This window comes from Xiphias gladius, chromosome 14 (assembly GCF_016859285.1).
Source record: "Xiphias gladius isolate SHS-SW01 ecotype Sanya breed wild chromosome 14, ASM1685928v1, whole genome shotgun sequence".
Taxonomy (NCBI): Eukaryota; Metazoa; Chordata; class Actinopteri; order Istiophoriformes; family Xiphiidae; genus Xiphias; species Xiphias gladius.
Genome location: NC_053413.1, coordinates 19,989,715 through 20,002,945, shown reverse-complemented (window position 1 = coordinate 20,002,945; position 13,231 = coordinate 19,989,715). Strand labels below are relative to the sequence as shown.

Genomic DNA, 13,231 nt, shown 5'->3' with positions numbered 1-13,231 from the left:
TTGGCTCAAAATGTAGATAACGTGTCCTTGTACTGGGCTCGGTTCCACCATTTAATTCCCTAAAAAAACAAAAAAGTATCAAGAAGGCCCTCTGGTGGTGGCATGACGAAATGCGTGAAAGATCTTTCAGTTTGAGACTCACATTGACCAATAATGAAGCACGAAAACTCTATAAGAATCTGTATGTTTATGTCATAAAGGTAAAAGAATGAGGTGAGATGAGATCCCTTTTTTCCTTCTAGCTCCATCGCAAGTAAAAGTGCTGCCTTTAAAATCTTACCTAATTAAAAGTACAGAGGTATCATCAGATCAAAGGTATTGCAAGTATCAAAAACTATGATTATTATGCAGAAAAATGGATCAACAACAAGTGTGACAGAGCAAATGAAAGTCTCTTCACACTGTAAAAATATGTTATTATTGACACCATAACATTGTATTTTTTTATTATGGCAATAATACAATAATAAATAACAATAAATAACCTTGTTATCAGTTAGCTTTCATAAGTAATTACAACTGTTTGCTGATGATGATGTATCAAACTCCGCCCCCAAGATAGTAGGCAATAATCTGTTTTGTAAACTTTGAAGTCGTACGGCATCCTTTATGTGTAACAATGAAAATGTTAAGATGTTCTCTTTGTTTACAAATGATACAAAGATCTTTGAAAACCATTTTGAAACAAATGGATAACTGGAGCAAAAATGCTACAATCACTACAATGGAATGATCAGAGGTAATAGAAGGAACTGCTCATCTTTGTGTTAAAATCAGCCATGAGAGTGAGTGGACTTCAAGCCGAAACCTCCGCTGTGTGACAGGCTAACAGCTGGAACAGCTGGAGGTGTCAGGAATGAAATCCTTGGCAGTGGTCTCAGGAAAACTGCGGTCTGTGCGGTCATGATTTCAGTTTTGCACAATCCGCTCTGTGTCTGAACCGACTTTGTACAAATCTGAGGACAAGCCAGACAACGTTAAAGATGATTGGTGCCTCCTTGTTGTCCCTGCAGGGGGCGGGGAGTTAAAATAAGACCATTGTTCTGTTTTTCTTCATCCTGGTCCAGAAAAAAAACCCAAACCTCACGCTTGGAGAGTAGGAATGTTAATTGTTTATGCATCTTTCAGAGAGTTAATGTGGGCACAGAGTTTCAGTGCAGGTCCCAGTTTAAGGTTCATGGTGCTGACCAGGTGATCCTCTGTGAGAAGCAGCAGAGCCTGTCCGTCTATTTCCTGGGAGCGAAACTCTTCGGCTACATCGCGACCACCTGGAGAAAAGAGAAAAGAGTAGATGGAGACTGGACTAAATAGAGTGGGTGTCCCCTTTTCATTTTGATGTAGGCAGACATTTGCAGACTTATTATGATCTTCATGTGACTATTTATTAGGGCTGCAACTAACGATTTTTGTCATAACCAACTGAACTGACAATTATTTTCTCGATTAATATTGTCTATAAAAAGTCAGAAAACAGTGAAAAAGTCCCATTATTATTTTTCACAGCTCAAGTAGATGTATTCATATTGCTTGTTTGCCTCACTTTGCACTTCTGGTTAGATGCCTAACTGCATTTCGTTGTCTCTGTACCTGCACTTTGTGCAATGGCAATAAAGTTGATATTGTTGATCTTATTTGACAAACAGTCCAAAACCCCAAGATATTCAGTTGACTGGGATATATGATGAGGAAACGCAACAAATCCCCACATCTGAGAAGCTGACACACTTGACTCTCTGGCACTTTTGCCTGAAAAATAACTAGAACGATTAATCGATTATCAAGATGGTTGCCAATTAACTTTCCGAAGATCAAGTAATCGATTAATCGACTAATCATTGCAGCTCTACTCTTAATGTTTAAATACAAATATCAATTTTATACAACACAAGAGAACACAAGGAACAAGGACCCGCTCCGGCATCAAGTTTCATCAAAGCTTCCTTTGCTGTTTTGAACATCTGGCACCATTAATTTGATTCACCGGGGATAATTCACTCAATGTCCCTGAAGGCAGCAGCAGCAGAGTGTCTGTAATACACCGTATACAAAGGAAAGGCTGCTCAGTTTGTTTTGCACCTACCTACATATATTCAAATATAATAAATAACCCGAGGAGTAATGCTCTCTTTCTACTTAGTTTATGTTTAGATGCAGGAAGTTAAAGGCAGGAGAAGACAGACAATGTTTGTTTGGCTGCTTACAAGCACCAGGAAATGTGTGCAGGTTAATATATTTGTATGTTTGTTGTCAAGCTGAAAAATCAAGCTGAAAATTAAATCAAAGTAATTTTTTTAATTTTCTTACCATCACATCACATCGTGAACTGGTACTTCGGGAAAAAGTCCTCAACTAGCAATTAGGAGCACTTTAAGAGCGGTTTAAACAACAGTTTTATACTTATTTAGGGGATCCTGACTCTCTTATCTAAAATTAAACGGACTGAAAGGTGTCACAGCACTGGGCACTGACCGACTGTGAAATGAACTCAAAACACACGCAAACGACCACTTTGATGTGATGGAGCTGTTAAAATGAGCTGTTTTTCTTCTTTAGCTTCTGCCCATTTTGCCACAGGGGTAATTTTTCCTCATGTAGTCACACTTCACATTGATTTTATAATATAACAGGAGCATGTTACAGCTTTTCAAATGCAGACTCGCACTCAGCCTCAGTTAATTAGGAAGCATTTTTCATCATGTCCGTGTGGTATGTAAATCTGAATGTTAGGAAGGAATTGCAACAGGAGAGAACAGTAAATAGCTTGTAGAATTATAGAATTTCATATGAATTAAATATAAAGAACAAAGCGTTCTAGATTATAAATTACCCACTTTGAGTTTTACCCTCAGGGAAATAGACTAGTAAGAGTCACCAAAAATGTACAGAAAGTTCTTCTTGCCAATTGAAATATTGAATGTATTCCTCCTTATATTTTCACAAAAATCCAGCCCTTCTCCCTTTTTAAACTGTATTCTTTGTTTTTTTTTTTAACTCATGTTGTTTGTTCATACTGTGTGTTTCTGCTCTTTGTACTCATCAGCTGTCTCGTATTAACAGTTGTCTTTTATTGTTTTCAATACCGCGTGGTGCAGCCGGACACATGGGGCATTAAAATTCCTGACTAACTTTCTATCCTGATACACGGTGTGTATGTAACCATATTTTCTGATATCTCCAGTGACAGAGTCGTGCTGAAGTCGCATCTGTACCTGGCAGGGAGCTGATATAAGAAAACACTTGTTCCACGTTCCACTGGGAGGGACAGCCGACGTCTTCCTCTCCGTCAGAAACACTGATTGCTTCTGGCATCCTCTGCTGTCTCTCTTGCTCCCTCTCCCTCTCTCGCTGCCTCTCAGCCTGCTTCCGGAGCCTGGTCTTCATGGGAACGGGAGGTTCATCCTCCTCCTCCTCCTCCTCCTCCTCCTCCTCCTCCTCCTCCTGCGCCTCGTCGTCCTCCTCTCTCAGTGAACCCTGCTGAGTCTCCTCTGAGCCACATGACCCATGAGCCTGTGGAGCACAAAGCCAATATTTGTGTTTTTTAGGGTTAGACTACTTTAACATTACATTTAGCAGTGTGTAACTTTCCTTAATATTTGCTTTTTTTCTCATAGTTTATTGGATAATTTTTCTATCTCTAAATATAAAATCACGGTCACAAGTAGTTGTTGCTTCTTCTGAGGTGTCACAAACCAAGAAGGTTAGGAACCACGCGTTAAATACTGTCCATAGATTCATTAGGTTCTAAAAACAAAGCACCCATTGAAAGAACCCAGGGCTGCCTTTTTGAAGTCAGATTCTGTTTGGTGCAATTTGTCAGTCACAAGAGTCTCCTCCAGAGCTTTGTTCCTGTCAAATGCGGCTGTTCCCCAGAGAGCAGCTTGTCTTTAGGGCCAGTGACCCTTGCAGTACTTCTGTATTTTCCTGTATGCATCAGCTCAATGATATTAACTGACCTGTCTCAGGAAATGCACTCTGGAGGCTTCATTGACTCGGCTGGGGGGTCGTCCTCTCCTGCCCGTTGGCCTGTGACCCCAGCGGCCCGCTCTCAGTATGGTGATTCGCTTGGTGCAGCTCACATTGAACCTAAACACACAAATCCAGTCACAAAATATTCGATTAGATTTGTACTATGTGCAGGCAATTACACAGGCATTAGCCATTGGGCTCTGAGCTGATGGTCTGCATCTGCACTCAGAGCTGTCCTCTCTTTGATGCCTGGATGGCGATTCAGAGGGAAACCTGGGAGTGATTATACACTTGAGACTTTTTCTTGTAACCCCAATGGGGGTCAATGGACTCCAGATGTCAAATGACGTGTCTCACCACCAAAGGAAAGGGCTGTATTTTTACTTGTCTTGTGTGACAGATGAAATAAACCTTTCACATTACTTTTTAGTCTTTATTTGTACAGGGAGAGCAACACCCTGCTTTTTCATTCACAAAGTTGGAACCAGTCTTCTGATGTATGCCTCTGAGCAGAGGGATGAAAGTGGTGCTCGTTCTTTCTTCATACTTTCCGAGACAGCGTGGTGAACTTGAGGCAACACACCAACACTGAAACAGGGCAAATATAAAGTGCCGCATCAGAGTTGCACATTAAAAAATCCAACATTATCGACTGCTTTAGAGGACAAAGCTGGCATTTTCAGCATTTTTCTTAAAAGTGAACTTTACCTTCAGTCCTGAACCTATAGGTTTCTACTTAATATACAAATCTTTAAAAATGTGTCACAAACACAGCAGTTTCTTTTCTTAAAAAAGATCATATAATTGCTGGGCACTGTAGTTTTAAGGAAACTTTAGTCACACAGAAGTAAGTAGTCTATTTGTTAGGGACTATTTTAGGCAGCGGATTAAGACACATTTGGTGCTCTACTTAGTATTTCTGGCAGAAGAACTGCGTTTGTGGCATTAACTCTAAGCAAATTTAACGTAAGTGCTCATTTTCATGGTTTTACCCAGTGCAGCAGTGTGGCTCATTTGGACAAAAATTGAGGTCAATGGCACAGAGGAATAGGACATATCAGGCTTTGGCTCCACACACAATACTTGTTATTAGAATTACGTGTTATTAGAATTAATGAGCTGTTGTTCTCACAGGATTTGTTGACGTTAAAAAATACAGAACGCAGAAAGCCTTATCCTTTAACGTCAAATAAACACTGAAACAACAGTTCAACCGGACTGGTTACTGGTTACAGTGTCAAACTTTGCTCCTTTAATTTTAAGTAAGAGAAGCTGAAGGTTTTAATCAGCCCAAGAAAAGGAAATGAAGGTTTCTTCTAACTTAACATCAATTTTAGCATCAATTGAAATTTTTTTTTACTGTATTTATAATACAGTTGTATATTTTCAGCACTGGATTGACATTATTTCATAGAACAAGACGCTTGATGTTACTTGTGGTTGTTGACCTGTTGTTCGCGCACCCTCTAGGAACCGGAAACGCGTTAGTCACATCTCGATGTGTGTGTGATTCATTTACCTTCGGACACACGTCATGGAGCAGAAGCGTTTGGAGCGCAGAAACGTCTGAGCATAACCTCTGCTCCCGCAGTATTCACACTGCAGCACACTCTCCCCCAGCTCTGCAACTTCAGAGGACCAGCTGTTAGTCACACAGGCACGCGCGCGCGCACACACCCACACACCCACACACACACACACACACACACACACACACACACACACACACACACACACACACACACACACACACACACACACACACACACACACACACACACACAGAGTCCTCACCATCTGCTGTAGGGCCATCGTTTTCCATCTCAGAGTCTGTTGAATCTGACTGGTCAGCATCCAGAGGACTGTCCTCTGCCGCTGCATCCCCGTTGGTGTGTATCTCCTGGGACTCTGGAAGTGAAGCCTGCTGGTCTACTAAGAGCGAGGAAGGACCCACCTGCATCGAGAGGTGCATTTAGAGAAGTGAAACCTTACATACTGATACGGAAAGGCTTGAGCAATGTGTAGATGTAGATAGGGTGTAATTTTCAAAGGTCACTGGATTACTAAATTATATTTTATTACATTGTGGCACATTTTTTGGTCTGGAAGAGATGACGAAATAGTGGGGCTTAAAGGATAAGGCTGGCAATATTCGCTATTTTTCCTGTCAACTGATCCCATGAAAAGACCAAAGCCAACAATGAATCGATCCGACTAACAAGTATTGTCTGAGTATCGGAAACCTAATAGATCTCATTCCTATTTGTCATAGAGCTCCATTGTTCTCCAAACACCATTAAAAACACATCAGTGATCCACAACGCGGTGCCACGTGACATGTTCCTTCATTACAATAAACACACACACACACACTGTAGTATAATTTGAGTCTAACCCACATACACCGTCCTGCTGCTGTAAATACTCTCAAGTGCACCAAATCTGTGTTAATGCATTAGTAAGAAATATATACCGTCAAACAAAAAACTGGAAATGCAAGTTACATTGTCCCTTTAAAAGATGTGAGGGTGAGCTTTAACTACAACATCCACCGCTGACTGAGGCTCACTGGTGCCCTTAGTGACCGCTTTTGTTGCGCCTCCAGCGGACATACCGGGAATGGCTCCAGGCCCTCTCTGATGACAAAGCCCTCTATGAGGTGTGTGAGGACATGGGTTGTAAGTATCCTGTCGGGGCTTCCTGGGAGGCTGGCCGGGGCAGAGGGAGGCTGGCTGGGGCCTCTGACTGCAGCAGGAAGGATGGGAGGAGGCAGAGGAGGAGGTGGAGGAGGAGGGTTGCTGCTGCTGCTGCTGCTAGTGCTGCTGCAGCTACTGTTGGTGGTGGTGGTGAGCTGGGAGGGCTCCTCCACCTGTGGTGACCTGATCACTGAGTGACTGGAGATGATGGGGGATGAACCCATCACTGCTGCGAAATAAGAGGCATAAAAGATAGTACAACTGAGGGGTGTTTCTCAAGCAGTTAAACTAGTATTATTTCATTAATCTGGTTATATGTGATATGTTTAATATTTTGGCTTCGCCGGCCGTGCACATTACATTTTTGCCTTAACCTGTCCGTTTCCTTCACTTTGAGTTGACGGGAGGATAAACCAGATTTGATTTAGGCTGCTTACATTAGCTCTAAGCCAGCCTTATGAAACAGACTGATCCAGGTTCAGATTTTTAGGTTAATTCAAGCCACTATAAGCAGTGCTTTTCTGAGCCACTTTTATGCACCAATCTGGCTAGTGGGTAGAATCTATAGAGTTAGAGAGGGTTGTACTGTATTTTTGTATGTTTATTTAAATTTTTTATTATCATATTTTACCTGTACCGTTCTGCTTATGAGCCACAACGAGGGGTATAGGGGTCCTGTCTCTCTGTCGACTTGGACAACATTCATCTTTCCTCTCCTCTGAGCTCAGTCCATTCACTTTGCATGTTTGCCCCGACTGAAATTCAAACCACAACAAAACCTCAGTCAAACCAACACATACTGAGAACAGGCGATCTCCAGACAAGACAAGGTGACTCACCGATGGAGTTTCATTGCGTCTGACCGGATGCACTTTCAGATCGACAGCCACCGTCTGAGGAGGAGGCAGGTTCTGGTAGGGCATCTGGACCAGGGCCTCCGCCACAGGGAGCTCCTGCTCTGTCAGCAGCACCTGCCCCGACTGGACGGCCAAAGCCTGGACGGAGTGCATGGACAACCTCTGGAGGGAGGCTGGGGGGTTCTTGGGCAGCCTGGGGAGAACCAGAGGTGGAGGAGGAGGCGGAGGCTGATTCTGCACTTGTGGGAACGAGAGCCGACGCTGTGGAGCGGCCACCAGAGGAGGAGGCTGAGGCTGAACGGTGGCAGCTGGGATTGAGGTCTGAGCTGATGATGCAAACACGCTGGTGACAGACGAAGAAGAAGAGGAAGAAGAAAAAGAAGAAGAAGAAGAAAAAGAAGACGAAGAAGAAGAAGAAGAAGAAGAAGAAGAAGAGGGGGCTTGGGGGTCACTGTTGGTTTGTGACTGGGTGCTGAGAGCGGTCAGTCTTTTGACTGAAAGAGGAAGAGGGCTGGAGTTGGTCTCTTGGGGGGCCACTCTGAGGGCAATGGGCTGGAGCTGTCTGTGGTTGAGAGCGCCCGCTGTGGCCTGCTGGAGGATGAGCTGGTGGTGTGCTACCCGCTGGCCTGATGGACAGGACAGCTGCTGCTTGACCAGAGCGTGGGTCTGCACTGGAAAGTAGGCCGCAGGAACATTGATGAATAGAAAGACATGAGGAACAAGTACCTCTTTCTCCAGGACTTAACCTGAGAAGTAACTACACCTGCAACAGTCCTACCAAAGTTCTCAAATTAAAACCATAAGTTAAGAAAAATTATTGACTTAGGTGAGGCAGAGTTAGTAAAGAAAATGTAATGTAACCACATCCAAGGGAGTCTAAATCAATATAAGTAACAAGTAACACTTGCCTAAAACTGACTACTTTCAGGGGATAGAATAGTACTACAATAAAGAGTACTAGACATAATCAAATTGTTTTCACTATTTCAGCCATGATGAGGACCCAATAAGGTCGGACCTGGTCAGTGTCTTAAAGGATTAAGACTGAAAAACATCTCTTTACTGTGACCTTTTTTTCATCTTCAAAGGACCTCAAAGGAATACTTTGACTTTGATTTTGAGCAATACACTTATCGGCTTTCTTGCCAAGAAACAGATGAGAATATTCCTTTAAAGCTACCTGGATTTATTGCATGTGAAACTGACTGAGCGCCTGGTGTCTTTTTGCATTTTAATATTTAGCATTACATCATCAGAGGAGGAGTTTGTGTTGATGCTTGCATAAGACATCTATATTTGTTTAGGACTATTCATGGAAGAATTAATTTTGTGAGAAGTAGCGTCGTCTGGAACACAGGTTTCCCCTCCAAAATGCTCTAAAGATAACGTATCTGTCTTTGTTTCACTGAAAGATGATGAGGTAGGTCGCAAGCACCTGCTGGAGATAACATATCAACAGAAAACACCTACCAGCTGTAATACTGTATATCAGAAATGATCTGTTTCACCTTTGTTATGTGTGTTATTGATTTTTTCCCTACCCCTACCTCATTGTTTATGGATGGTTGGTTGCTTGGTTCTTCAGATTGGTTGTTGTTCTTTGTGAGTATATACTGTATGGAGGCTTGTTGTCATCTGTTATATGAAATGCCTGACAAAGGTCACTTGATTGACCATAGATGTTCAGTAATATGTGTCGACAGCACGCTGGAGTTCCTCTTAATTACTGGGGCTCATCACGTAAGCCTAAAACACATGGATCCTCTCGTACACCTTCCTTGCAGCCTCAGTATTTAGACACACGAGCTCACCTGGGGTTATAATCTGGGGTCCAGGCTGACCTGTTTCAGTTGAGGTGTCAGTCAACTGGCCGGTCTTCAGAGCACAGACTGACGTCTTGGACAAAGAGGCAGCTGGAGACAAGGCTTGGGACTGGGCCGGCGGCTTTAGGATGACACTGTGGGCTGTAGCCAGAGCTCCAGGCAAGTGGGCACGCAGAGCCAGATTCTGCACCTGGATACATGCAAAAAGAGTCTTTTACACTTGTAATAGCCAATGGGTGTGGGGTTGACAGACCTGTACTACCTTGTGCTTTTTCATGCAGCTTTATCAACGGTTCCTCTAACATTCATCAAAATCCCATTTTTACCTCTCACTTTACTATTTACTGGCTATCCTTTAACTCTCCAGTGTGGCTGGTGCTCAAGGTTTGTAACGTCCCGATATCGTCTATTATATTGCAGTCTTGTGGCATGCATGGCTTATTCTAATTCTGTGCCCGGCAAAGTTTGTACCTGAGAGGAGGTAGGTAAAGAGGAGCAGGAGGTGACAGCAGGGAGGTCTGACTGAACTGCAGCCACAGGGGCTGCAGGAGTTAGAATAAGCTGACAGAGGAAAAAGCATTCAGTAAAAAAGAAATAGGGTAAATGAGTCATGCAGTTTTAAAGAACCAGTAAGACCTGGAGCTTGAGATATTTGAAAAGGTTTGTACCATCTGAGTTCGAAGGTACATCTGAGCTTGGTTACAGTTGGTGGGTCTGTTTCCCAGGAGCATGGCCTGCTGCGATATGGTGGTTGCAGCAGCAGTGGAGTTGGATGTTTGGGTGCGGCCAATCAGCTGGGCTGCCACTGGAGACGCTGGTAATGTGATCTGGATTCAGAGAGGCACGATGAGGAATGTAAAAAGTCAGCGTCTGAGGTTAATATTTGTGGTCAGGTTGATGAGAGTGGTGACGAAGATGCTTACCGAGCTTTGGGAACCACCAGCAGGTTGAACCAAACTGCCAGTAGATGAAGACGGAGACTGCCTCTGACAGACTGAAGCCTGGAAAGTATTGGGAACACATCGTACCTCGCTTTTCTCTCACACTCACATCATTCGTGTTAAAATGACTCCTCCTGCTTGCACTAACATATGACACACACACACACACACACACACACACACACACACACACACACACACACACTGACCTGCTGTATGGTTGCCAGACTCTGCAGATGGGGGTTGTGCTGGTGCTGCTGCAGGGCTGCCGTCTGCAGCATGAGGTGCTGCTGCTGGGCCGCGTACATCTGATGCAGGTACTGGGCCGCCATGCTCTGAGGTCTGTGGATGGCGTGCTGGATCACCTGTTGGTTCATATCATAAAAACATCCTTGTCCTTTACAAGTGAATTGTCAGTGCACTGTATGCAGCACAGTGCTATCATCTTCTGAAATTTCTTGTTTGCCGTTACTGCACAGACCAATGAAAAAAATGAAGTATTTAGAAAACTCTATATTTATTTTTTATCATTATCTGATGTTGGTGAATGCAGTACTGATATAAAAATGAAGAAGTAATTTGTAATGACACGTTTATTTTGATGGAAAAGAGCTTTAAGATTGATAGTTTTATTTCACTTAAGTGCAATCAGAACATTCATCACATTTTGTGACTGAAGTCACGTTTATTTCATATATATGTGTGTGTGTGTGTGTGTGTGTGTGTGTGTGTGTGTGTGTGTGTGTGTGTGTGTGTGTGTGTGTGTGTGTGTGTGTGTGTGTGTGTGTGTGTTTGATACCATATCTAGACAGCACATCTATTGAAAAAAATACATAAATACCATACAGGGGGATTTCTATTTCCTGGACAGCCTGTTTTTCATATTGCATATTTCATATTGTCAAGTCAAACAGTACATCCAAAGGTCCCAGGTACTGCCCATTACCCGGACTGTCTTCCTGTCAAACTAAACAGAGGTCCCGGGCACTGCCTATTGCCGGGACTCCCTACCTGTTGAGTTAAGCATGCGTTGCCGCCGGGTGCTGTCTATTACCTGGACTGCCTGCCTGTCCGACGGGACGATGCCGAGGGAAGCCGAGGGCGCCCGGATGCACGTGGTGCTGCTGCTGGCGCTGACTGTTGCCACGGTGACTGCAGCCGACGTGGTGGGGGCGGTGGTGGTGGTGGCGGCGGCGGCGGGGGCGGGGGCTACGGTCCTGTTAGTATCCGCCCGCCTCTCCCCTGGGCTCTGCCGCTCCATGTCCCAGGTCGCGCACAGATTCAGCGAGGGGAGAACCGTGGGGTTAAAGCGGACGGGAATCGACCCGATTAGCGGTTAAGTCTGAGTCAGGCTCGTAGGAATGGGGCTCGCACGTTTCATGGTTCAGCACTTGTCTCTCGCTCCGCTGCCAAAGCTTTCGGCGACGTGAGTCTGGAAAAAGAGACGAGAGGCTGTCAGAGCTCTGAATGAGGACTAGTTGGTAGTTCAATGTAAAAGAAACCGTCCCGTGTTCGTGCTGCAAAACGTCGAACCACGCCGCTTTACTGAAGGACTGAGCAGGCGTGTGGTTTGCCGACACCCGGATCTTTGAATAAAATACTCTCCATCAGACTTCGACGACTCCCGGTTCCAGCATCCTGCCCTAAACTCAACACGTTAAAGGCTACTTTAATTCGGCCATCATTGAAATATATATATGTCTGCTTTTTTTTTTAATTTAAAAAAAAAACACGTGTATTTGATAGATGTAACTTCGGCATAAATTCGGCCCATTCCGACTCGGGGGGGGGGGTCCAAAGCTGTAGTAGAAAACATTTTGTCTGGGGACGGGACGTCGGGCCGAGATAGACAGAAAGGAAACAAATCCTCGTTTTATTCGTTTCATTAGAAATGGAGAAGCACTTTATGGGATTTCATTTCGGTTCAGTTTGGTTTCGCACCAAAATTCACCGTAAAAGAAAAAAAAAAAAGCATATAAATAAACTGAATATGAACTCACAGGTAAGAGATTTAGAAGATAATCCAGCCCGTGCAGCACTGAAATTAACGGCACAATGCGCCCCCGGTCCATGAAAATGTGTCTGTAAATGTGCGGATAATACTATGTATGTTACCCAGTTTATCCCCGTTTGTTTTATGTTCGTGAACACAAGTGCGTGTTTTTTCAGAAAACAAAAAAAACTGTATAAACAAACTAAACTTTGTGGTTTTTCGGAGCACCTGAATTTTTTGCTTGACCTTGGTCATTTCAATATGACCATCGTAACTGTATCGTAAAATTATAACTCTGCACACAAGTTAGACACAAACGATTACATCTTAACACGAAGAAAACAGAGGGGGATTTGCTGCGTGTAACCCGTGAAAGCACTGTTATGAGGACCTAATCAATATGTATGAAAAACAGGTGAATAATTCCCATAATTGGCTGACTGATGGGTGTCAATGTTATTTTGTGCCTCTCACACATCTGTCAGGAGACAAACACAAGGCAAAGCTGCTACAATGCTGGATTTTTTTTTTTCTTGCTTTCATTGGCTGATAAAGGCGGCTAATTATGAGCAAAAAATGTTTCAATAATAATAATGAAATCATCTCAAAAAGCTAGTCTTAAAATAAAAAAAACAAATACTCCTCTACCCGTGTTTCATAGGGATAAACACTGATGGCATATTGATTGGTTTTTTGCTGCAGAGCTGGTTCTGTCTGACTGAGAGCAGGCGCGATAATCTCGATAAACCCCCGAACGTTCACACAAATCATTCTCGTATTAAATGGACTGTCCATAATTTTGGGGGGAGGAAAAAAAAAAACCCCTTCGGATGATTAATTCAGCAAAATCAGGGTTTGTTACTCCCCGCCGGTCTGTCTCCCACGGCTCAGACAGCGCTTTATGCATGCACAATCATTCACCTCTTGTCGGCGGTACCTGCCTGGTATTGAAAGA

General features: G+C 43.6%; 1 protein-coding gene across 3 annotated transcripts; it reads right to left on the bottom strand.

Moving 5' to 3' along the window:
• Positions 1-489: 489 nt before the first annotated feature.
• phc3 (polyhomeotic homolog 3 (Drosophila)) lies at positions 490-11,703 on the bottom strand. 3 transcript variants are annotated; one of them, XM_040144045.1, is made up of 14 exons: positions 11,338-11,703; positions 10,493-10,648; positions 10,266-10,343; positions 10,011-10,169; positions 9,814-9,903; positions 9,331-9,532; positions 7,502-8,190; positions 7,294-7,417; positions 6,581-6,891; positions 5,761-5,920; positions 5,486-5,594; positions 3,954-4,083; positions 3,210-3,507; positions 490-1,268 (listed from the first exon to the last, which is right to left on the bottom strand). In XM_040144045.1, the coding sequence occupies exons 1-14, from the start codon at positions 11,542-11,544 to the stop codon at positions 1,114-1,116; spliced, it is 2,868 nt and encodes a 955-aa protein (XP_039999979.1). In that variant the 5' UTR covers positions 11,545-11,703; the 3' UTR covers positions 490-1,113. The 3 variants fall into 3 exon arrangements, with proteins under 3 accessions (XP_039999979.1, XP_039999982.1, XP_039999980.1); XM_040144048.1 differs by having other exon boundaries at positions 5,486-5,588; XM_040144046.1 differs by having other exon boundaries at positions 6,581-6,888.
• Positions 11,704-13,231: the final 1,528 nt, after the last annotated feature.